Here is a 26,663-nt window from a genome sequence, read left to right as displayed (position 1 = left end):
TTATTCTGATGGTATTGACACCTGTCTACTTGTTTTGTTGTCCGTCTCCCCCTTGTAGCCTGTGAGCCCGTTGTTGGGTAGGGACCGGCTCTATCTGTGCCGATTTGGACTTCCCAAGCGCTTAGTCCAGTGCTCTGCACACAGGAAGCGCTCAATAAATACGACTGAATTATTAATGATGTATATAGAGCTATAATCCTATTTATTCTGATGGTATTGACACCTGTCTACTTGTTTTGTCATCTGTCTCCCCCCTGTAGCTTGTGAGCCCGTTGTTGGGTAGGGGCCGTCTCTATGTGTTGACAATTTGTACTTCCCAAGCGCTTAGTCCAGTGCTCTGCCCACAGTAAGCGCTCAATAAATACGATTGATTGATTCCCAAGAGCTTAGCCCAGTGCTCTGCACACAGTAAGCGCTCAATAAATACGACTGAATGAATGAATAAACAATAAAAAGACACATTCCCTGTCCACAGCAAGCTGATCCAACCATGGGGAAGCAGCGTGGCTCAGTGGAAGGAGTCCGAGGTCCTGGGTTCCAATCCCGGCTCCGCCACACGCCTGCTGTGTGACCTTGGGCAAGTCCCCTTAACTTCTCTGAGCCTCAGTTCCCCCACCTGGAAAACGAGGATGAAGACTGCGAGCCCCCCGTGGTGCAACCTGGTCACCTCGTATCTCCCCCGGCGCTGAGGATGGTGATTCGCTCATAATAATAATAATGTTGGTATTTGTTAAGCGCTTACTGTGTGCCAAGCACTGTTCTAAGCGCTGGGGTAGATACAAGGTAATCAGGTTGTCCCATGTGGGGCTCACAGTCTTCATCCCCATTTTCCAGATGAGGGAACTGAGGCCCAGAGAAGTGAAGTGACTTGCCCAAAGTCACCCAGCTGACAAGTGGCGGAGCCGGGATCTGAACCCATGACCTCTGACTCCAAAGCCCGGGCTTTTTCCACTGAGCCACGCTGCTTCTCTAACATACATCTTTCCTCCTTCCCTTCCCCACAGCACCTGTATATATGTATATATGTTTGTACATATTTATTACTCTATTTATTTATTTCTTTTACTTGTACATATCTATTCTATTTATTTTATTTTGTTAGTATGTTTGGTTTTGTTCTCTGTCTCCCCCTTTTAGACTGTGAGCCCACTGTTGGGTTGGGACTGTCTCTATATGTTGCCAACTTGTACTTCCCAAGCGCTCAGTCCAGTGCTCTGCACACAGTAAGCGCTCAATATGATTGATGATGATGATGACTAAGTGGCGGAGCCGGGATTTGAACCCATGACCTCTGACTCCAAAGCCCATGCTCTTTTCACTGAGCCATGCTGAGCTGACAAGTGGCGGAGCCGGGATTTGAACCCATGACCTCTGACTCCAAAGCCCGGGCTTTTTCCACTGAGCCACGCTGCTTCTCTAACATACATCTTACCTCCTTCCCTTCCCCACAGCACTTGTATATATGTTTGTACATATTTATTACTCTATTTATTTATTTAACGTGTACATATCTATTCTATTTATTTTATTTTGTTAGTATGTTTGGTTTTGTTCTCTGTCTCCCCCTTTTAGACTGTGAGCCCACTGTTGGGTAGGGACCGTCTCTATATGTTGCCAACTTGGACTTCCCAAGCACTCAGTCCAGTGCTCTGCACACAGTAAGCGCTCAATAAATACGATTGATGATGATGAAGTGGCGGAGCAGTGATTTGAACCCGTGACCTCTGACTCCAAAGCCCATGCTCTTTTCACTGAGCCACGCTGAGCTGACAAGTGGCGGAGCCGGGATTTGAACCCATGACCTCCGACTCCAAAGCCCAGGCTTTTTCCACTGAGCCACGCTGCTTCTCTAACATACATCTTACCTCCTTCCCTTCCCCACAGCACCTGTATATATGTTTGTACATAATTTATTACTCTATTTATTTATTTTATGTGTACATATCTATTCTATTTATTTTATTTTGTTAGTATGCTTGGTTTTGTTCTCTGTCTCCCCCTTTTAGACTGTGAGCCCACTGTTGGGTTGGGACTGTCTCTATATGTTGCCAACTTGTACTTCCCAAGCGCTCAGTCCAGTGCTCTGCACACAGTAAGCGCTCAATAAATACGATTGATGATGATGAAGTGGCGGAGCGGTGATTTGAACCCGTGACCTCCGACTCCAAAGCCCATGCTCTTTTCACTGAACCATGCTGAGCTGACAAGTGGCGGAGCCGGGATTTGAACCCATGACCTCTGACTCCAAAGCCCGGGCTTTTTCCACTGAGCCACGCTGCTTCTCTAACATACATCTTACCTCCTTCCCTTCCCCACAGCACCTGTATATATGTATATATGTTTGTACATATTTATTACTCTATTTATTTATTTCTTTTACTTGTCCATATCTATTCTATCTATTTTCTTTTGTTAGTATGTTTGGTTTTGTTCTCTGTCTCCCCCTTTTAGACTGTGAGCCCGCTGTTGGGTAGGGACTGTCTCTATATGTTGCCAATTTGTACTTCCCAAGCGCTTAGTACAGTGCTCTGCACAGAGTAAGTGCTCAATAAATACAATTGATGATGATGATATATGTTTGTACATATTTATTACTCTATTTATTTAACGTGTACATATCTATTCTATTTATTTTATTTTGTTAGTATGCTTGGTTTTGTTCTCTGTCTCCGCCTTTTAGACTGTGAGCCCACTGTTGGGCCAGGACTGTCTCTAGATGTTGCCAACTTGTACTTCCGAAGCGCTCAGTCCAGTGCTCTGCACACAGTAAGCGCTCAATAAATACGATTGATGATGATGATGACTAAGTGGCGGAGCCGGGATTTGAACCCGTGACCTCTGACTCCAAAGCCCAGGCTTTTTCCACTGAGCCACGCTGCTTCTCTAACATACATCTTACCTCCTTCCCTTCCCCACAGCACCTGTATATATGTATGTACTATTTATTACTCTATTTATTTATTTATTTTACTTGTACATATCTATTCTACTTATTTTATTTTGGTAATATGTTTGGTTTTGTTCTCTGTCTCCCCCTTTTAGACTGTGAGCCCACTGTTGGGTCGGGACTGTCTCTCTATGTTGCCAACTTGGACTTCCCAAGCGCTCAGTCCAGTGCTCTGCACACAGTAAGCGCTCAATAAATACGACTGATGATGATGATGAAGTGGCGGAGCCGGGATTTGACCCCGTGACCTCTGACTCCAAAGCCCGTGCTCTTTTCACTGAGAAGTGGCGGAGCCGGGATTTGAACCCGTGACCTCTGACTCCAAAGCCCGTGCTCTTTTCACCGAGCCAACGCCGCGCTGCTCATCGTAAGCGCTCCACTGAGTACGACTGAATGAAGGCGCTCAGTTCGGCGCTCCGAGAAGCCGCGCGGCTCAGTGGAGAAGAGCCCGGGCTTTGGAGTCGGTGGTCACGGGTTCAAACCCCGGCTCCGCCAACTGTCAGCTGGGTGACTTTGGGCAAGTCACTTCTCTGGGCCTCAGTTCCCTCCTCTGGAAAATGGGGATGGAGACCGTGAGGACCACGTGGGCCAACCTGATCGCCTTGTAACCTCCCCAGCGCTTAGAACGGTGCTTGGCACAGAGTAAGCGCTTAATAAATGCCATTATTATTATTATTATTATTATTCTTTGCTCTCGGACGGGACCCACGCACACCAGGCCCCGCGCGCGCTTGCGCACCTGCAGGAAGAGCTCCAGCAGAGGCAGGTAGTACGGCTGGCCCCGGCAGTAGCGGCGGAGCAGCTGGTAGACGGAGGCTTCCAGCAGGAAGGCGTCGTTCACGGCGTCCAGCCCGATGCCGGCCTGGGGGCGGAGGGGACGGGACGCGGCCCCGGTCACGGCCTCCCCCCGGACCCCCCCCCGGCCACCCCCCGCGGCCCCCCGCCTCACCTTGGTGTACCAGCACGGCTTCCCGCGCCGCAGGACGGAGGCGTCCATGATGTCGTCCGCCACCAGTAAGAAGGCCTGCATCTGGGGGAGGGCGTCATCATTAACAATAACGGCATTTTATTCGGCGCTTACTATGTGCCAAGCACTGCTCTAAGCGCTGGGGGGGTTGGCTCGCTCTCTTCCTCCCTTCAAGGCCCTACTGAGAGCTCACCTCCTCCAGGAGGCCTTCCCAGACTGAGCCCCTTCCTTCCTCTCCCCCTCGTCCCCCTCTCCATCCCCCCGTCTTACCTGCTTCCCTTCCCCACAGCACCTGTATATATGCTTGCACATATTTATTATATTATTATTAATATAATAATATATATATTATATATATAAACCAAACATACTAACAAAATAAAATCAATAGAATAGATATGTACAAGTAAAATAAAGTAACAAATATGTACAAATATGTGCAAGCATATATAATAATAATATAATATATTAATTATTGTTAATATATTATTATAAAATCAATAGAATAGATATGTACAAGTAAAATAAATAAAGTGACAAATATGTACAAATATGTGCAAACATATAATAATATATTATTAATATATATGTTTGCACATATTTATTTGTACATATTTGCTACTCTATTTATATATTTATTTTACTTGTACATATCTATTATATTGATTTTATTTTGTTAGTATGTTTGGTTTTGTTCTCTGTCTCCCCCTTTTAGACTGTGAGCCCACTGTTGGGTAGGGACTGTCTCTAGATGTTGCCCACTTGGACTTCCCAAGCGCTTAGTACAGTGCTCTGCACACAGTAAGTGCTCAATAAATACGATTGATTGATTCCAAGGTGATAATAATAACATATCTATTCTATTTTATTCTGTTAGTATGTTTGGTTTTGTTCTCTGTCCCCCCCTTCTAGACTGTGAGCCCACTGTTGGGTAGGGACTGTCTCTAGATGTTGCCAACTTGTTCTTCCCAAGCGCTTAGTCCAGTGCTCTGCACACAGTAAGCGCTCAATAAATACTGTTGATTAAGCGCTTACTATGTGCAAAGCACTGTTCAAGGCCCTACTGAGAGCTCACCTCCTCCAGGAGGCCTACCCAGACTGAGCCCCTTCCTTCCTCTCCCCCCTCCATCCCCCCATCTTACCTCCTTCCCTTCCCCACAGCACCTGTATATATGTATATATGTGTGTACATATTTATTACTCTATTTATTTAACTTGTACCTATCTATTCTATTTATTTTATTTTGTTAGTATGTTTGGTTTTGTTCTCTGTCTCCCCCTTTTAGGCTGTGAGCCCACTGTCGGGTAGGGACTGTCTCTATATGTTGCCAACTTGGACTTCCCAAGCGCTTAGTCCAGTGCTCCGCACACAGTAAGCGCTCAGTAAATACGATTGATTGATTGATTCTAAGCGCTGGGGAGGTTCCAAGGTGATCAGGTTGTCCCACGGGGGGCTCACAGTCTTCATCCCCATTTTCCAGATGAGGTAAAAGCCACGCTGCTTCTCATTATTATTATTATTACTCGGAATCAATTTTAAGCCTACAGAGAAGCAGCGTGGCTCAGTGGGAAGAGCCCGGGCTCGGGAGTCCGAGGGCATGGATTCGAATAATAATGCTGGTATTTGTGAAGCGCTGACTATGTGCAAAGCACCGCTCTAAGCGCTGGGGAGGTGACAAGGTGATCAGGTTGTCCCCTCTCACCGTTTTCACCCCCATTTTACAGATGAGGTAACTGAGGCCCAGAGAAGTGAAGCGACTTGCCCAAAGTCACCCAGCTGACAGCTGGCGGAGCCGGGATTCGAACCCACGACCTGTGACTCCCAAGCCCGGGCTCTTTCCACTGAGCCGCGCTGCTCCGCCACAGGTCTGCTGTGTGACCTCGGGCAAGCCACTTCTCTGAGCCTCGGTTACTCCAGCTGTAAAATGGGGATGAAGATTGAGAGCCCCACGGGGGACAACCTGATCACCCTGGATCCCCCCCAGCGCTTAGAACAGTGCTTGGCACATAGTAAGCGCTTAATAAATGCCATTATTATTATTATTATTATCATTATTCTTACGACACTCAATCAATCGTGGCATTTGACCCTTTCCAGCGCTCACAACAGTGCTTGGCACATAGTAAGCGCTTAACAAATGGCATCATTATTATTGTCATTATTCTTACGACACTCAATCCGTGGCATTTGACCCTTTCCAGTGCTCAGAACAGTGCTTGGCACGTAGTAAGCGCTTAACAAATGCCATCATTATTATTGTCATCATTCTTACGACACTCAATCAATCCGTGGCATTTGACCCTTTCCAGCGCTCAGAACAGTGCTTGGCACATAGTAAGCGCTTAACAAATGCCATCATTATTACTGTCATTATTCTTACGACACTCAATCAATCCGTGGCATTTGACCCTTTCCAGCGCTCAGAACAGTGCTTGGCACATAGTAAGCGCTTAACAAATGCCATCATTATTACTGCCATTATTCTTACGACACTCAATCAATCCGTGGCATTTGACCCTTCCCGGCGCTCAGAACAGTGCTTGGCACATAGTAAGCGCTTAACAAATGCCATCATTATTACTGTCATTATTCTTACGACACTCAATCAATCCATGGCATTTGACCCTTTCCAGCGCTCAGAACAGTGCTTGGCACATAGTAAGCGCTTAACAAATGCCATCATTATTACTGTCATTATTCTTACGACACTCAATCAATCCGTGGCATTTGACCCTTTCCAGCGCTCAGAACAGTGCTTGGCACATAGTAAGCGCTTAACAAATGCCATCATTATTACTGTCATTATTCTTACGACACTCAATCAATCCGTGGCATTTGACCCTTTCTAGCGCTCAGAACAGTGCTTGGCACATAGTAAGCGCTTACCAAATACCATTATTATTATTATTACTTTGTGCACAATCGATCAGATTGAGAACTCTGTGCAAAATCAATCGTATTTAGCCGCTTACCCGTGTGCAAAGCGCTGTACTAAGCGCTCAGGAGAGAACAACGGAACAGAGCTGGTAGGAAACGGTCCCTGACCCCAGTGAGCTTAGGGTTCATTCCTTCATTCATTTTAATCGTAATGAGTGAGCGCTTACTGTGTGCAAAGCACTGGTCATTCATTCAATCGTATTTATTGAGCGCTTACTGTGTGCAGAGCACTGTACTAAGCGCTTGGGAAGTCCAAGTTGGCAACATAGAGAGACGGTCCCTACCCGACAGCGGGCTCACAGTCTAGGAGGGGGAGACGGACGACAAAACAAAGCGTATTAACAAAATAAAATCAATAGAATAAATATGTACAAATAAATCTGATCCCCTTGTAACCTCCCCAGTGCTTAGAACAGTGCGTTGAACATAGTAAGCGCTTAATCAATCAACCGTATTTATTGAGCGCTTACTGTGTGCAGAGCACTGGACTGAGCGCTTGGGAAGTCCAAGTTGGCAACATCTAGGGACGGTCCCTACCCAACAGCGGGCTCACAGTCTAGAAGGCGGGAGACGGACAACAAAACATATTAACAAAATAAAGTCAATAGAATAAATATGTACAGATCAAATAAAATAAATCTGATCACCGTGTAACCTCCCCAGAGCTTAGAACAGGGCGTTGCACATAGTAAGCGCTTAATAAATGCTATTATTATTATTAAAAATCAATCTGATCACCTTGTAACCTCCCCAGGGCTTAGAACAGGGCGTTGCACATAGTAAGCGCTTAATAAAGGCTATTATTATTATTAAAAATCAATCTGATCACCTTGTAACCTCCCCAGGGCTTAGAACAGGGCGTTGCACATAGTAAGCGCTTCATAAAGGCTATTATTATTATTAAAAATCAATCTGATCACCTTGTAACCTCCCCAGGGCTTAGAACAGGGCGTTGCACATAGTAAGCGCTTAATAAAGGCTATTATTATTATTAAAAATCAATCTGATCACTGTGTAACCTCCCCAGGGCTTAGAACAGGGCGTTGCACATAGTAAGCGCTTAATAAAGGCTATTATTATTATTAAAAATCAATCTGATCACCTTGTAACCTCCCCAGTGCTTAGAACAGGGCGTTGCACATAGTAATCAATCAATCAATCAATCAATCGATCGTATTTATTGAGCTCTTACTGTGTGCAGAGCACTGTACTAAGCGCTTGGGTAGCCCAAGCTGGCAACATATAGAGACAGTCCCTACCCAACAGCGGGCTCACAGTCTAGAAGGCGGGAGACGGACAACAAAACATATTAACAAAATAAAATCAATAGAATAAATATGTACAGATCAAATAAAATAAATCTGATCACCGTGTAACCTCCCCAGAGCTTAGAACAGGGCGTTGCACATAGTAAGCGCTTAATAAATGCTATTATTATTATTAAAAATCAATCTGATCACCTTGTAACCTCCCCAGGGCTTAGAACAGGGCGTTGCACATAGTAAGCGCTTCATAAATGCTATTATTATTATTAAAAATCAATCTGATCACCTTGTAACCTCCCCAGGGCTTAGAACAGGGCGTTGCACATAGTAAGCGCTTAATAAATGCTATTATTATTATTATTATTAAAAATAAATCTGATCACCTTGTAACCTCCCCAGTGCTTAGAACAGGGCGTTGCACATAGTAATCAATCAATCGTATTTATTGAGCGCTTACTGTGTGCAGAGCACTGTACTAAGCGCTTGGGTAGTCCAAGCTGGCAACATCTAGAGACAGTCCCTACCCAACAGCGGGCTCACAGTCTAGAAGGCGGGAGACGGACGACAAAACCTATTAACAAAATAAAATCAATAGAACAAATACGTACAGATCAAAGAAAATCAATCTGATCACCGTGTAACCTCCCCAGAGCTTAGAACGGGGCGTTGCACATAGTAAGCGCTTAATAAAGGCTATTATTATTATTAAAAATCAATCTGATCACCTTGTAACCTCCCCAGAGCTTAGAACAGGGCGTTGCACATAGGAAGCGCTTAATAAAGGCTATTATTATTATTAAAAATCAATCTGATCACCTTGTAACCTCCCCAGGGCTTAGAACAGGGCGTTGCACATAGTAAGCGCTTCATAAAGGCTATTATTATTATTAAAAATCAATCTGATCACCTTGTAACCTCCCCAGGGCTTAGAACAGGGCGTTGCACATAGTAAGCGCTTCATAAAGGCTATTATTATTATTAAAAATCAATCTGATCACCGTGTAACCTCCCCAGAGCTTAGAACAGGGCGTTGCACATAGTAAGCGCTTAATAAAGGCTATTATTATTATTAAAAATCAATCTGATCACCTTGTAACCTCCCCAGGGCTTAGAACAGGGCGTTGCACATAGTAAGCGCTTAATAAAGGCTATTATTATTATTAAAAATCAATCTGATCACCTTGTAACCTCCCCAGGGCTTAGAACAGGGCGTTGCACATAGTAAGCGCTTCATAAATGCTATTATTATTATTAAAAATCAATCTGATCACCTTGTAACCTCCCCAGGGCTTAGAACAGGGCGTTGCACATAGTAAGCGCTTCATAAAGGCTATTATTATTATTAAAAATCAATCTGATCACCTTGTAACCTCCCCAGTGCTTAGAACAGGGCGTTGCACATAGTAATCAATCAATCGCATTTATTGAGCGCTTACTGTGTGCAGAGCACTGTACTAAGCGCTTGGGTAGTCCAAGCCGGCAACATCTAGAGACAGTCCCTACCCAACAGCGGGCTCACAGTCTAGAAGGCGGGAGATGGATGACAAAACCTATTAACAAAATAAAATCAATAGAATAAATACGTACAGATCAAAGAAAATCAATCTGATCACCGTGTAACCTCCCCAGAGCTTAGAACGGGGCGTTGCACATAGTAAGCGCTTAATAAATGCTATTATTATTATTAAAAATCAATCTGATCACCGTGTAACCTCCCCAAAGCTTAGAACAGGGCGTTGCACATAGTAAGCGCTTAATAAAGGCTATTATTATTGTTATTAAAAATAAATCTGATCACCTTGTAACCTCCCCAGTGCTTAGAACAGGGCGTTGCACATAGTAATCAATCAATCGTATTTATTGAGCGCTTACTGTGTGCAGAGCACTGTACTAAGCGCTTGGGTAGTCCAAGCCGGCAACATCTAGAGACAGTCCCTACCCAACAGCGGGCGCACAGTCTAGAAGGCGGGAGATGGATGACAAAACCTATTAACAAAATAAAATCAATAGAATAAATACGTACAGATCAAATAAAATAAATCTGATCACCGTGTAACCTCCCCAGAGCTTAGAACGGGGCGTTGCACATAGTAAGCGCTTAATAAATGCTATTATTATTATTAAAAATCAATCTGATCACCGTGTAACCTCCCCAGGGCTTAGAACAGGGCGTTGCACATAGTAAGCGCTTCATAAAGGCTATTATTATTATTAAAAATCAATCTGATCACCTTGTAACCTCCCCAGGGCTTAGAACAGGGCGTTGCACATAGTAAGCGCTTCATAAATGCTATTATTATTATTAAAAATCAATCTGATCACCTTGTAACCTCCCCAGGGCTTAGAACAGGGCGTTGCACATAGTAAGCGCTTCATAAAGGCTATTATTATTATTAAAAATCAATCTGATCACCTTGTAACCTCCCCAGTGCTTAGAACAGGGCGTTGCACATAGTAATCAATCAATCGCATTTATTGAGCGCTTACTGTGTGCAGAGCACTGTACTAAGCGCTTGGGTAGTCCAAGCCGGCAACATCTAGAGACAGTCCCTACCCAACAGCGGGCTCACAGTCTAGAAGGCGGGAGATGGATGACAAAACCTATTAACAAAATAAAATCAATAGAATAAATACGTACAGATCAAAGAAAATCAATCTGATCACCGTGTAACCTCCCCAGAGCTTAGAACGGGGCGTTGCACATAGTAAGCGCTTAATAAATGCTATTATTATTATTAAAAATCAATCTGATCACCGTGTAACCTCCCCAAAGCTTAGAACAGGGCGTTGCACATAGTAAGCGCTTAATAAAGGCTATTATTATTGTTATTAAAAATAAATCTGATCACCTTGTAACCTCCCCAGTGCTTAGAACAGGGCGTTGCACATAGTAATCAATCAATCGTATTTATTGAGCGCTTACTGTGTGCAGAGCACTGTACTAAGCGCTTGGGTAGTCCAAGCCGGCAACATCTAGAGACAGTCCCTACCCAACAGCGGGCTCACAGTCTAGAAGGCGGGAGACGGACGACAAAACCTATTAACAAAATAAAATCAATAGAACAAATACGTACAGATCAAAGAAAATCAATCTGATCACCGTGTAACCTCCCCAGAGCTTAGAACGGGGCGTTGCACATAGTAAGCGCTTAATAAAGGCTATTATTATTATTAAAAATCAATCTGATCACCGTGTAACCTCCCCAGAGCTTAGAACAGGGCGTTGCACATAGTAAGCGCTTAATAAAGGCTATTATTATTATTAAAAATCAATCTGATCACCTTGTAACCTCCCCAGAGCTTAGAACAGGGCGTTGCACATAGTAAGCGCTTAATAAAGGCTATTATTATTATTAAAAATCAATCTGATCACCTTGTAACCTCCCCAGGGCTTAGAACAGGGCGTTGCACATAGTAAGCGCTTCATAAAGGCTATTATTATTATTAAAAATCAATCTGATCACCTTGTTACCTCCCCAGGGCTTAGAACAGGGCGTTGCACATAGTAAGCGCTTAATAAAGGCTATTATTATTATTAAAAATCCATCTGATCACCTTGTAACCTCCCCAGAGCTTAGAACAGGGCGTTGCACATAGTAAGCGCTTCATAAATGCTATTATTATTATTAAAAATAAATCTGATCCCCTTGTAACCTCCCCAGGGCTTAGAACAGGGCGTTGCACATAGTAAGCGCTTAATAAAGGCTATTATTATTATTAAAAATCAATCTGATCACCTTGTAACCTCCCCAGGGCTTAGAACAGGGCGTTGCACATAGTAAGCACTTCATAAATGCTATTATTATTAAAAATAAATCTGATCACCTTGTTACCTCCCCAGAGCTCAGAACAGGGCGTTGCACATAGTAATCAATCAATCGTATTTATTGAGCGCTTACTGTGTGCAGAGCACTGTACTAAGCGCTTGGGTAGTCCAAGTTGGCAACATAGAGAGACGGTCCCTACCCGACAGCGGGCTCACAGTCTAAAAGGGGGAGACGGAGAACAAAACCAAACATGCTAACAACATAGTAAGTGCTTAATAAATGCTATTATTATTATTATTATTATTATTATTATTATTTTTATTGTTACCCCCAACTCACCAGCTCTACACACCAGCCCACAGCCAGGGCCCTCTGTAGCTGCTCTTGGTCCAACTTAGCGGGGCCGCTCAGCTCCCGATAGGCCTCCAATACAGTCAACCCTCTGTTGTACTTGCCGCCGATCGCATTGTACTCCAGGACCTGGAGGGTAGAGAAAAGATTTTTTGGGGGGAAAAAAATCAATCAATCAATCAATCGTATTTATTGAGCGCTTACTGCGTGCAGAGCACTGGGTATCACAGAGCTGGAGTTGGGGATCCGGAGTCTTGGCTCCTCTAATCCCGGCTCCGCCACCTGTCTGCTGTGTGACCTTGGGCGAGCCACTGCCCTTCTTTCTTTATTTTACTCTTCTTTACTTTATTACTTTTTATTACTCTATTTATTTATTTATTTACTTATTTATTTTACTTGTACATTTCTATCCTACTTATTTTGTTGGTATGTTTGGTTCTGTTCTCTGTTCTCTGTCTCCCCCTTTTAGACTGTGAGCCCACTGTTGGGTAGGGACTGTCTCTATGTGATGCCAATTTGGACTTCCCAAGCGCTTAGTACAGTGCTCTGCACATAGTAAGCGCTCAATAAATACGATTGATTGATTGATTGATTTTCCCTATCTATTCTATTGATTTTATTTTGTTGGTATGTTTGGTTTTGTTGTCTGTCTCCCCCTTCTAGTTGGGTAGGGACCGTCTCTATGTGTTGCCAACTTGGACTTCCCAAGCGCTTAGTCCAGTGCGCTGCGCGCAGTAAGCGCTCAATCAATATGATTGATCGATTCTCTGGGCCTCAGTTTCCTCCTCTGGAAAACGGGCATGAAGACGGTGGGCCCCACGTGGGACTACCTGATTACCTTGCTTCTGCCCCGGTGTTTATAGATACGATTATCTATTAGCGCTTAGAACGGTGCTTGGCACACGGTGAGAGCTTAGCAAATAGGTCATTTAAGCTCGAACGGTGACTTTGGGCAAGTCACTTCACTTCTCTGTGCCTCAGTTACCTTATCTGTAAAATGGGGATTAATACTGTGAGCCCCCCCATGGGACAACCTGTTCACCCTGTAACCTCCCCAGCGCTTAGAACGGTGCTTTGCACATAGTAAGCGCTTAATAAATGCCATTATTATTATTATTAACAACAAATAGTTGGGGATTGTCTCTATTTGTTGCCGCCTTGTACTTTCATTCATTCGATCGTATTTATTGAGCGCTTAGAGAGGCAGCATGGCTCAGTGGAAAGAGCCCGGGCTTTGGAGTCAGAGGTCATGGGTTCAAATCCCCACTCCAGCAGTTGTCAGCTGGGTGACTCTGGGCAAGTCACTTCACTTCTTTGGGCCTCAGTTCCCTCATCTGGAAAATGGGGATGAAGACTGGGAGCCCCCCCCGTGGGACAATCTGATCACCTTGTAACCTCCCCAGCGCTTAGAACAGTGCTTGGCACATAGTAAGCACTTAACAAATACCATTATTATTATTATTATTATTACTGTGTGCACTTTTATGATTATAATAATGATGGTATTTGTTAAGCCCTTACTATGTGCCAAGCACTGTTCTAAGCGCTGGGGTAGATAGAGCGTACTCAGGTTGTCCCACATGGGGCTCACGGTTTTAATCCCCATTTCCCAGAGGAGGTAATAATAATAATCAATCAATCAATCGTATTTATTGAGCGCTTACTGTGTGCAGAGCACTGGACTAAGCGCTTGGGAAGTCCAAGTTGGCAACATCTAGAGACGGTCCCTACCCAACAGCGGGCTCACAGTCTAGAAGGGGGAGACAGACAACAAAACAAAACATATTAACATAATAAAATAAATAGAATAGATATGTACAAGTAAAATAAATGAATAAATAGAGTAATAAATACGTACAAACACATATACATATAGCTGTGGGGAAGGGAAGGAGGTAAGGTGGGAGATGGAGAGGAGGGGGATATTATTATATATAATATATATATTATTATAATAATAATGGCATTTGTTAAGCGCTTACTATGTGCTAAGCACTGTTCTAAGCGCTGGGGAGGATACAAGGTGATCAGGTTAGATCACCTGGTCAGAGAAGCCGCGTGGCTCAGTGGAAAGAGCTCGGGCTTTGGAGTCAGAGGTCATGGGTTCAAATCCCGGCTCCACCAATTGTCAGCTGGGTGACTTTGGGCAAGTCACTTCACTTCTCTGGGCCTCAGTTCCCTCATCTGGAAAATGGGGATGAAGACTGTGAGCCCCCCCCGTGGGACAACCTGGTCACCTTGTAACCTCCCCAGTGCTTAGAGCAGCGCTTGGCACACAATCAGCGCTTAGCAAACACCATCCTTATTCCTCCAGTGCTTAGAGCGGTGCTTGGCACACAGTCAGCGCTTAGAGTGGTGCTTGGCACATAGTAGGCGCTTAGCACATACCATCCTTATTCCTCCAGCGCCTAGAATAGTGCTTGGCACACAGTCAGCGCTTAGCAAATACCATCCCTATTTCTCCGGCGCTTAGAAAGGTGCTTGGCACCCAGTCAGCGCTTAGCAAATACCATCCCTATTCCTTCAGCGCTTCAAACAGTGCTTGGCACACAATCAGTGTTTAGAGCGGTGCTTGGCTCATAGTAAGCGCTTAGTAAATACCATCATTATTCCTCCAGCACTTAGAGCGGTGCTTGGCTCATAGTGAGCGCTTAGCAAATACCATCCTTATTCCTCCAGCGCTTCAAACAGTGCTTGGCACACAATCAGTGTTTAGAGCGGTGCTTGGCTCATAGTAAGCGCTTAGCAAATACCATCATTATTCCTCCAGCGCTTAGAGCGGTGCTTGGTATATAGTAAGCGCTTAGCAAATACCATCCTTAGTCCTCCAGAGCTTAGAGCGGTGCTTGGCACACAGTAAGCACTTGGCAAATACCATCGTTATTCCTCCAGTGCTTCAAACAGTGCTGGGCACACAATCAGCACTTACAGCAGTGCTTCGCTCATAGTAAGCGCTTAGCAAATACCATCGTTATTCCTCCAGCACTTAGGGCGGTGCTTGGCACCCAGTAAGCGCTTAGCAAATACCATCGTTATTCCTCCAGCGCTTAGAGTGGTGCTTGGCACACAGTAAGCGCTTGGCAAATACCACCCTTAGTCTTCCAGTGCTTAGAGCGGTGCTTGGCACCCAGTAAGTGCTTAGCAAATACCATCCTTAGTCCTCCAGCCCTTAGAGCGGAGCTTGGCACAGTCGGAGCTTAGCAAATACCATCGTTATTCCTCCAGCACTTAGAGCGGTGCTTGGCACCCAGTAAGTGCTTAGCAAATACCATCCTTATTCCTCCAGCGCTTAGAGCGGTGCTTGGCACACAGTAAGCGCTTAGCAAATACCATCGTTATTCCTCCAGCGCTTAGAGTGGAGCTTGGCACACAGTTGGCGCTTAGCAAATACCATCCTTATTCCTCCAGCGCTTCGAGCGGTGCTTGGCACCCAGTAAGCGCTTAGCAAGTACCATCCTTATTCCTCCAGCGCTTAGAGCGGTGCTTGGCACCCAGTAAGCGCTTAGCAAATATCATCCTTATTCCTCCAGCGCTTCGAGCGGTGCTTGGCACCGAGTAAGCGCTTAGCAAGTACCATCCTTATTCCTCCAGCGCTTAGAGCGGTGCTTGGCACACCGTAAGCGCTTAGCAAATACCATCCTTAGTCCTCCAGCCCTTAGAGCGGAGCTTGGCACAGTCGACGCTTAGCAAATACCATCGTTATTCCTCCAGCGCTTAGAGCGGTGCTTGGCACCCAGTAAGCGCTTAGCAAATACCATCCTTATTCCTCCAGCGCTTAGAACGGGGCTTGGCACCCAGTAAGCGCTTAGCAAATACCATCCTTATTCCTCCAGCGCTTCGAGCAGTGCTTGGCACTCAGGGTGGTGCTTGGCACGCAGTAAGCGCTCAGTAAATACCACCTTTATTCCTCCGGCGTCTGGAGCAGTGCCTGGCACCCGGTGGGCGCTCAGCGGCCCCCCGGGCGCGGTCTCACCTCCTTGAGACGGGCGATGGCGTCGGCCAGCTCGGGCTGCGCCAGCTGGGGCTGGGTGAGGTCCCGGACGATGCGGGAGAAGTGCTGGACGAAAGCCCGCTTCTCCCCGCCTTCGGCCTGCCCGGGCCCGCTCATCCTGGGGGGGCAAGAGGTCAGAGGTCACCGGGGGGGGTCCTCCCCATCCCCACCCCAGCCACGCTCCACCGGCAGCGTGGCTCAGTGGCAAGAGCCCGGGCTTCGGAGTCCGAGGTCGTGGGTTCGAATCCCGGCTCCGCCAACGGTCGGCTGGGTGACTCTGGGCAAGTCGCTTCACTTCTCTGGGCCTCAGTTCCCTCCTCTGGAAAATGGGGATTCAAACTGCGAGCCCCCCGTGGGACCATCTGATTACCTTGTATTGCCCCCAGTGCTTAGAACAGTGCTTGGCACATAGTAAGCGCTTAAATACCAACATTATTGTTAGTATTCTCTGGGCCTCAGTTCCCTCATCTGGAAAATGGGGATGGAGAGTGAGCCCCCGGGGAACAACCTGATCACCCTGTAACCTCCCCAGCGCTTAGAACAGTGCTTGGCACATAGTCAGCGCTTAACAAATACCAACATTATTATTATTATTCTCTGGGCCTCAGTACCCTTATCTGTCAAATGGGGATGGAGAGTGAGCCCCCCGGGGGACAACCTGATCACCTTGTGACCTCCCCAGCGCTTAGAACAGTGCTTGGCACATAGTAAGTGCTTAACAAATATGAACATTATTATTATTATTCTCTGTGCCTCAGTTCCCTCATCTGTAAAATGGGGATTAAGACTATGAGACCCCCGTGGGACAACCTGATCACCCTATGACCTCCCCAGCGCTTAGAACAGTGCTTGGCACACAGTCAGCGCTTAACAAATACCAACATTATTATTAGTATTCTCTGGGCCTCAGTTCCCTCATCTGGAAAATGGGGATTAAGACTATGAGACCCCTGTGGGACAACCTGATCACCCTGGGACCTCCCCAGCGCTTAGAGCAGTGCTTGGCACATAGTCAGCGCTTAACAAATACCAACATTATGATTAGTAGTATTCTCCGGCCCTCAGTTCCCTCATCTGTCAAATGGGGATGGAGACTGGGAGCCCCCCGGAGGACAACCTGATCTCCCCCAGCGCTTAGAACAGTGCTTGGCACATAGTCAGCGCTTAACAAATACCATCATTATTCTTCTTCTTCTCCGGGCCTCAGTTCCCTCATCTGTCAAATGGGGATGGAGACTGGGAGCCCCCCGGGGGACAACCCGATCACCTTGTGACCTCCCCAGCGCTTAGAACAGTGCTTGGCACATAGTCAGCGCTTAACAAATGCCATCATTATTATTATTCTTCTCTGGGCCTCAGTTCCCTCATCTGTCAATCAATCAATCAAATTTATTGAGCGCTTACTGTATGCAGAGCACTGGACTAAGCGCTTGGGAAGGACAAGCTAGCAACATAGAGGAGACGGTCCCCACCCAACAGTGGGCTCACAGTCTAGAAGGGGGAGACAGAGAACAAAACCAAACCTACTAACAAAATAAAATAAATAGAATAGATATGTACAAGTAAAATAAATAAATAGAGTAATAAATCTGTACAAACATATATCCATATGTACAGGTGCTGTGGGGAAGGGAAGGAGGTAAGATGGGGGGGATGGAGAGGGGGACGAGAGGGAGAGGAAGGAAGGGGCTCAGTCTGTCAATCAATCAATCAATCAATCGTATTTATTGAGCGCTTACTGTGTGCAGAGCACTGGACTAAGCGCTTGGGAAGTCCAAGTTGGCAACATCTAGAGACAGTCCCTGCCCAACAGTGGGCTCACAGTCTAAAAGGGGGAGACAGAGAACAAAACCAAACGTACTAACAAAATAAAATAAATAGAATAGATATGTACAAGTAAAATAAATAGAGTAATAAATATGTACAAACATCATCAATCGTATTTATTGAGCGCTTACTATGTGCAGAGCACTGTACTATGTACATATACATACACACACACATATATACATGTATATGTGTATATATACATACATATATATACATATATGTATATATACATATATATGTATATATACACATATATATGTATATATATACATATACATATATACACACATATACATATACAGACAGACTGACATACATATATACCATATATGTATATATTTGTATATATATGTGTATGTGTGTATATATGTATATATATGTTTATATTTATATAAACAGAGTAATAAATATGTACAAACATCAATCGTATTTATTGAGCGCTTACTATGTGCAGAGCACTGTACTATGTACATATATATACACACATACATACACATATATACATATATATACACACATATGTGTATATATACATATATATACATAGACAGACTGACATACACATATACTATATATGTATATATTTGTATATATGTGTATGTGTATATATGTATATATATGTTTATATTTATATCAACAGAGTAATAAATATGTACAAACATCAATCGTATTTATTGAGCGCTTACTATGTGCAGAGCACTGTACTATGTACATATATATACACACACATATATACACACACATACATATATATACACATATATATGTATATATATATATACATATATATACACATATACAGACAGACATACATATATACTATATATGTATATATTTGTATATATATGTGTATGTGTATATATATGTATATATATGTTTATATTTATATAAACAGAGTAATATGTACAAACATCAATCGTATTTATTGAGCGCTTACTATGTGCAGAGCACTGTACTATGTACATATATATACACACACATATATACACACATATACCTATATATACACACATATATGTATATATACATACATATATACATACATATATATACATATACAGACAGACTGACATACATATCTACCATATATGTATATATATATGTGTATGTGTATATATATGTATATATATGTTTATATTTATATAAACAGAGTAATATGTACAAACATCAATCGTATCTATTGAGCGCTTACTATGTGCAGAGCACTGTACTATGTACATATATATACACATATATACACACACATATATACACACATATACATATATATACACACATATATGTATATATATATACATATATACATACATATATACATATACAGACAGACTGACAGACATATATACTATATACTATGTATATATCCATATATACTATATACTACGTATATATCCATATATACAGGTGCTGTGGGGAAGGGAAGGAGGTAAGATGGGGACGAGGGGGAGAGGAAGGAGGGGGCTCAGTCTGTCAAATGGGGATGGAGACTGGGAGCCCCCCGGGGGCCAACCCCATCACCCTGGGACCTCCCCAGCGCTTAGAACAGTGCCTGGCACGTAGTAAGCGCTTAATAAACGGCATTATTGTGGTAGTTAGGATGGCGATTCCCGGGCCCACCACTCACCGCGGCGCCTGGCACCGGCGGCGGTGGGCGGGCAGGGGCAGACCCCCCTTCCAGCGCAGGAGCCAGCGGGGCGGGGGCATCGGCGGCCGCCCCCGCAGCCCCGGAGCCCGGCCGTCGCCTCACCTCACCTGTGCCCGCCTGCTCCCTCCTCTGCCCCGACTGGCTCTCCCGGCCCCCTTATATACCCCGGCGCCCCCCCACCCAGGCGCGGTGCCTTCTGGGGCGCGTAGTTCGGCCTCCCCCGCGCCCCGTTGGCGGGGCCCCGCCCCTGGACTACAACTCCCGGCGGGCCCCGCGGCCGGAAGGGGGGCGGCGGGCGGGGGCGGGAGGAGGAGCCGCGCGCTGATTGGCCGGCCCCATCGTCCGACGGGGTGGCCTCGTCGCCGCTCGGCCAATGGGAGGGCGCGTGGGCGGGGCGTCGTGTGAGGCGAGCCTCGCACCCCGCCCTCCGGCGCCATCATTCATTCAGTCGTATTTATTGAGCGCTTACTGTGTGCAGGGCATTGGACTGAGCGCTTGGGAATCAATCAGTCAATCGTATTTATTGAGCGCTTACTATGTGCAGAGCACTGTACTAAGCGCTTGGGAAGTACAAATTGGCATCACATAGAGACAGTCCCTACCCAACAGTGGGCTCACAGTCTAAAAGGGGGAGACAGAGAACAGAACCAAACATACCAACAAAATAAAATAAGTAGGATAGAAATGTACAAGTAAAATAAATAGAGTAATAAATATGTACAACCATATATACATATATCCAGGTGCTGTGGGGAAGGGAAGGAGGTAAGATGGGGGGGATGGAGAGGGGGACGAGGGGGAGAGGAAGGAAGGGGCTGAGTGTGGGAAGGCCTCCTGGAGGAGGTGAGCTCTCAGCAGGGCCTTGAAGGGAGGAAGAGAGCGAGCTTGGCGGAGGGGCAGAGGGACTGGGGGCATTCCGGGCCCGGGAGAATCAATCAATCAATCAATCGTATTGACTGAGCGCTTACCGTGTGCAGAGCACTGGACTAAGTGCTTGGGAAGTCCAAGTTGGCAACATCTAGAGATGGTCCCTACATAACAGTGGGCTCACAGTCTAAAAGGGGGAGACAGAGAACGAAACCAAACAGACTAACAAAATAAAATAAATAGGATAGGTACAAGTAAAATAAATAAATAAATAGAGTAATAAATATGTAAAACATATATACACATCCTGAGTGTGGGATGCTGTGCTAAGCGCTTGGGAAGCCCAAGTCAATCAGTTGTCTTGATTGAGCGCTTACTCATCAATCGTATTTATTGAGCGCTTACTGTGTGCAGAGCACTGGACTAAGCGCTTGGGAAGTACAAGTTGGCAACATAGAGAGACAATCAATCAATCGTATTTATTGAGCACTTACTGTGTGCAGGGCACTGGAATAAGCACTTGGGAAGTACAAGTTGGCAACATAGACAGTCAATCAATCAATCGTATTTATTGAGCGCTTACTGTGTGCAGAGCACTGGACTAAGCGCTTGGGAAGTACAAGTTGGCAACATAGAGAGACAGTCAATCAATCATCAATCGTATTCATTGAGCGCTTACTGGGTGCAGAGCACTGGACTAAGCGCTTGGGAAGTACAAGTTGGCAACATAGAGAGACAGTCAATCAATCAATCGTATTTATTGAGCGCTTACTGTGTGCACAGCACTGGACTAAGCGCTTGGAAAGTACAAGTTGGCAACATAGTCAATCAATCATCAATCGTATTTATTGAGCGCTTACTGTGTGCAGAGCACTGGACTAAGCGCTTGGGAATTCCAAGTTGGCAACATAGACAGACAGTCAATCAATCAATCAATCGTATTTATTGAGCGCTTACTGTGTGCAGAGCACTGGACTAAGCGCTTGGGAAGTCCAAGTTGGCAACATAGAGAGACAGTCAATCAATCGTATTTATTGAGCGCTTACTGTGTGCAGAGCACTGGACTAAGCGCTTGGGAGGTACAAGTTGGCAACATAGAGAGACAATCAATCAATCGTATTTATTGAGCGCTTACTGTGTGCAGAGCACTGTAACAAGCGCTTGGGAAGTCCAAGTTGGCAACATCTAGAGACAGTCCCTACCCAACAGTGGGCTCACAGTCTAACAGGGGGAGACAGAGAACAAAACCAAACATACTAACAAAATAAAATAAATAGGATAGATATGTACAAGTAAAATAAATAGAGTAATAAATATGTACAAACATATACACATATATACAGGTGTCCCACACGGGGCTCACAGTCTTCATCCCCGCTTTCCATGTGAGGCAATTGAGGCACAGAGAAGTCAAGTGACTTGCCCAAGGTCGCACAGCAGACAAGTGGCTGAGGTGGGGATTAGGATAGTAACAATAATGGTATTTGTTAAATAATGATGGCATTTATTAAGCGCTTACTATGTGCAAAGCACTGTTCTAAGCGCTGGGGAGGTTACAAGGTGATCAGGTTGACCCACGGGAGGCTCACAGTCTTAATCCTCATTCTACAGATGAGGCAACTGAGGCACGGAGAAGTGAAGTGACTCGCCCAAAGTCACCCAGCTGACAAGTGGTGGAGTGGGGATTTGAACCCACGACCTCTGACTCCAAAGCCCGGGCTCTTTCCACTGAGCCATGTGCAAAGCACTGTTCTAAACGCTGGGGAGGTCACAAGGTGATCAGGTTGTCCCACGGAGGGGCTCACAGTCTTCATCCCCATTTTATGTTGCCAACTTGTCCTTCCCAAGTGCTTAGTACAGTGCTCTGCACACAGTAAGCGCTCAATAAATACGATTGATTGATTGATTTTCCAGATGAGGTCACTGAGGCCCAGAGAATAATAATAACGGCATCTATTAAGCGCTTACTATGTGCAAAGCACTGTTCTAAGCGCTGAAGAAGTGAAGTGACTTGCCCAAAGTCACCCAGCGGACAAGAGGCCGAGCCGGGATTTGAACCCATGACCTCTGACTCCAAAGCCCGGGCTCTTTCCACCGAGCCGCGCTGCTTCTATGGCCCAGTCCCCGTCCCGCACGGGGCTCCCAGTCTTCATCCCCACTTTCCGCGTGAGGCAACTGAGGCACAAGTGACTTGCCCGAGGTCACGCAGCAGACAAGGGGCGGAGGTGGGGGATTAGGATCAATAAATAATTGATATTATTGAATAATTATTTAATTACTTAACAATATTATTTAATAATAAATAATATTATTTAACAATAACATTATTTAATAATATTAAAAATAATGAATGATATTATTTAGTTATTGCTTAATATTTCACAATTAATTATTATTTGATAAATAAATAATAAGTAAATAGTATAAATAAATAAATTTATTTATTTTACTTGTACCTATCTATTTATTTTATTTTGTTAGCATGTTTGGTTTTGTTCTCCTTCTCCCCCTTCTAGACTGTGAGCCCACTGCTGGGTAGGGACCGTCTATGCTGCCAGCTTGTCCTTCCCAAGCGCTTAGTCCAGTGCTCTGCGCATAGTCAGCGCTCAATCAATCAATCAATCATATAAATAAATAAATAAATATGATTGATTGATTGATTGTACGTATCTATTCTATTTATTTTATTTTGTTAATCTTTGGTTTTGTTCTCCGTCTCCCCCTTCTAGACGGTGAGCCCACTGTTGGGTTGGGACCGTCTCCCTATGTTGCCAGCTTGTCCTTCCCAAGCGCTTAGTCCAGTGCTCTGTGCACAGTCAGCGCTCAATAAATACGATTGATTGATTGATTGATTGATTGACTGATTGTACGTATCTATTCTATTTATTTTATTTTGTTAATCTGGTTTTGTTCTCCGTCTCCCCCTTCTAGACGGTGAGCCCACTGTTGGGTAGGGACCGTCTCTAGATGCTGCCAGCTTGTCCTTCCCAAACGCTTAGTCCAGTGCTCTGCGCACAGTCAGCGCTCCATAAATACGATTGATTGATTGATTGATTGATTGATTGTACGTATCTATTCTATTTATTTTATTTTGTTAATCTGTTTGGTTTTGTTCTCCGTCTCCCCCTTCTCGACTGGGAGCCCACTGTTGGGTAGGGACCGTCTCGAGATGTTGCCAACTTGGACTTCCCAAGCGCTTAGTCCAGTGCTCTGCACACAGTCAGCGCTCAATCAAGATGATTGATTGATTGATTGATTGGCTCCTGGGCCTGGCCCAAGGGTCAGGGCGCGGAGGCCGAGGGCTGGACATCATGGTGGTTGAAGGGCCCGGTCTCCCCCCGACCAACATCATCATCCCTCGCAGCGTGGGCGTTTCCCCGCCAACCCCCAGCTCCTCACCCTCTGCCGCCCTCTGATAAGGGGGGCCCCTCCTACTACTCCAGTTTGGGGTCCCCGGGCAGCCAGAAAGTGTCCGGGAGATTAGAGTTGGGGGTCTCGGGCCTCCGATCGGAGGCACAGAGGGAGAATCCACCGGGTCTTGGTGGGCCATCTCCCCCGACGAGCGAACTGGAGACCTCCCCTCTCTTAGGGGGGCAGCTCGCTCGGAAGGCTCCGGAAAAGGGGGAGCGACTGCTCCTTAGTTTGGGGGTCTCCCGCCCCGTCCCACGGGGATCCGCCGGCGGACCAGGAATCCCGGACCCCATCGCGGATGGCAACGAAGGAGAAGCAGGGACCCCAGTCCCAGCTGGAGGCCGGCCCCTGGAACTCGGGGTTCACGGGGGCCAGGGCGGGTAAGAGACAGGAGACTGGAGGGCAACGAGGGGGATGCCCCCTCTTGATTCTCCCTGTATTACTCTATTTATTTATTTATTACTCTATTTATTACTCTATTTATAATAATAATAATAATAATGGCATTTATTAATCAGTCAATCAATTGTATTTATTGAGCGCTTACTGTGTGCAGAGCACTGGACTAAGCGCTTGGGAAGTACAAGTCGGCAACACATAGAGACGGTCCCTACCCAACAGTGGGCTCACAGTCTCTCTCCGGCCACTCTCCCATTCATTCATTCATTCATTCAATCGTATTTATTGAGCGCTTACTGTGTGCAGAGCACTGTACTAAGCGCTTGGGAAGTCCAAGTCGGCAACATCTAGAGACGGTCCCTACCCAACAGTGGACTCAGTCTAGAAGGGGGAGACGGACAACAAAACAAAACATATTAACAAAATAAAATAAATAGAATAAATGTGTAAAAATAAAATAGAGTAATAAATACGTACAAACATATATACATATATACAGGTATATGTAATATATACCTGTATATATATGTTTTGAATAAGGTAGGCACTCAGCCAAAAATCAATCGTATTTATTGAGCGCTTACTGTGTGCAGGGCACTGGACTAAGCGCTTGGGAAGTCTAAGTCGGCAACATCTAGAGACGGTCCCTACCCAACAGTGGGTTCACAGTCTCTCTCCGGCCTCTCTCCCATTCATTCATTCATTCATTCAATCGTATTTATTGAGCGCTTACTGTGTGCAGAGCACTGTACTAAGCGCTTGGGAAGTCCAAGTTGGCAACATATAGAGACAGTCCCTACCCAACAGCAGGCTCACAGTCTAGAAGGGGGAGACAGACAACAAAACAAAACATATTAACAAAATAAAATAAATAGAATAAAGATGTAAAAAAAAATAGAGTAATAAATACGTACAAACATATATACAGGTATATGTAATATATACATGTATATATATGTTTTGAATAAGGTAGGCACTCAGCCAAAAATCAATCATATTTATTGAACGCTTACTGTGTGCAGGGCACTGTACTAAGCGCTTGGGAAGTCCAAGTTGGCAACATATAGAGACGGTCCCTACCCAACAGCGGGCTCACAGTCTCTCTCCGGCCTCTCTGCCATTCATTCATCCATTCATTCAATCGTATTTATTGAGCACTTACTGTGTGCAGAGCACTGTACTAAGTGCTTGGGAAGTCCAAGTTGGCAACATATAGAGACAGTCCCTACCCAACAGCGGGCTCACAGTCTAGAAGGGGGAGACGGACAACAAAACAAAACATATTAACAAAATAAAATAAATATGTAAAAATAAAATAGAGTAATAAATATGTACAAACATATATACATATATACAGGTATATGTAATATATACCTGCATATATATGTTTTGAATAAGGTAGGCACTCAGCCAAAAATCAATCGTATTTATTGAGCGCTTACTGTGTGCAGGGCACTGTACTAAGCGCTTGGGAAGTCCAAGTTGGTAACATATAGAGACGGTCCCTACCCAACAGCGGGCTCACAGTCTCTCTCCGGCCTCTCTCCCATTCATTCATTCATTCATTCAATCGTATTTATTGAGTGCTTACTGTGTGCAGAGCACTGTACTAAGCGCTTGGGAAGTCCAAGTTGGCAACATATAGAGACAGTCCCTACCCAACGGCAGGCTCACAGTCTAGAAGGGGGAGACGGACAACAAAACAAAACATATTAACAAAATAAAATAAATAGAATAAATGTGTAAAAATAAAATAGAGTAATAAATACGTACAAACATATATACATATATACAGGTATATGTAATATATACCTGTATATATATGTTTTGAATAAGGTAGGCACTCAGCCAAAAATCAATCGTATTTATTGAGCACTTACTGTGTGCAGAGCACTGTACTAAGCGCTTGGGAAGTCTAAGTCGGCAACATCTAGAGACGGTCCCTACCCAACAGTGGGCTCACAGTCTCTCTCCAGCCTCTCTCCCATTCATTCATTCATTCATTCAATCGTATTTATTGAGTGCTTACTGTGTGCAGAGCACTGTACTAAGCGCTTGGGAAGTCCAAGTTGGCAACATATAGAGACAGTCCCTACCCAACAGCAGGCTCACAGTCTAGAAGGGGGAGACGGACAACAAAACATATTAACAAAATAAAATAAATAGAATAAATATGTAAAAATAAAATAGAGTAATAAATACGTACAAACATATATACATATATACTTGTATATATATGTTTTGAATAAGGTAGGCACTCAGCCAAAAATCAGTCGTATTTATTG

At 44.8% G+C, this 26,663-nt stretch overlaps 1 protein-coding gene across 2 annotated transcripts in view; it reads right to left on the bottom strand.

Moving 5' to 3' along the window:
* FDPS (farnesyl diphosphate synthase) overlaps positions 1 to 19,783 on the bottom strand; it is a 32,431-nt gene extending 12,648 nt beyond the window's left edge. The window contains exons 1-5 of one of the 2 annotated variants that reach the window (XM_038768580.1): positions 19,681 to 19,783; positions 16,209 to 16,344; positions 12,224 to 12,364; positions 3,897 to 3,977; positions 3,687 to 3,809 (exon numbers count right to left, since the gene is read on the bottom strand). In XM_038768580.1, coding sequence (XP_038624508.1) covers positions 3,687 to 3,809; positions 3,897 to 3,977; positions 12,224 to 12,364; positions 16,209 to 16,344; positions 19,681 to 19,760 — 561 coding nt within the window. In that variant the 5' untranslated portion in view covers positions 19,761 to 19,783. The remainder of the gene's footprint in view (positions 1 to 3,686; positions 3,810 to 3,896; positions 3,978 to 12,223; positions 12,365 to 16,208; positions 16,345 to 19,680) is intronic. The other variant, XM_038768581.1, reaches the window with a different exon arrangement.
* Between the last annotated feature and the right edge of the window lie 6,880 nt (positions 19,784 to 26,663).

This window comes from Tachyglossus aculeatus, chromosome Y4 (genome assembly GCF_015852505.1).
Source record: "Tachyglossus aculeatus isolate mTacAcu1 chromosome Y4, mTacAcu1.pri, whole genome shotgun sequence".
NCBI classification, from domain to species: Eukaryota; Metazoa; Chordata; class Mammalia; order Monotremata; family Tachyglossidae; genus Tachyglossus; species Tachyglossus aculeatus.
The sequence above is the reverse complement of the archived record's forward strand: the minus strand, read 5'-3'. Positions and strand labels throughout refer to the sequence as shown.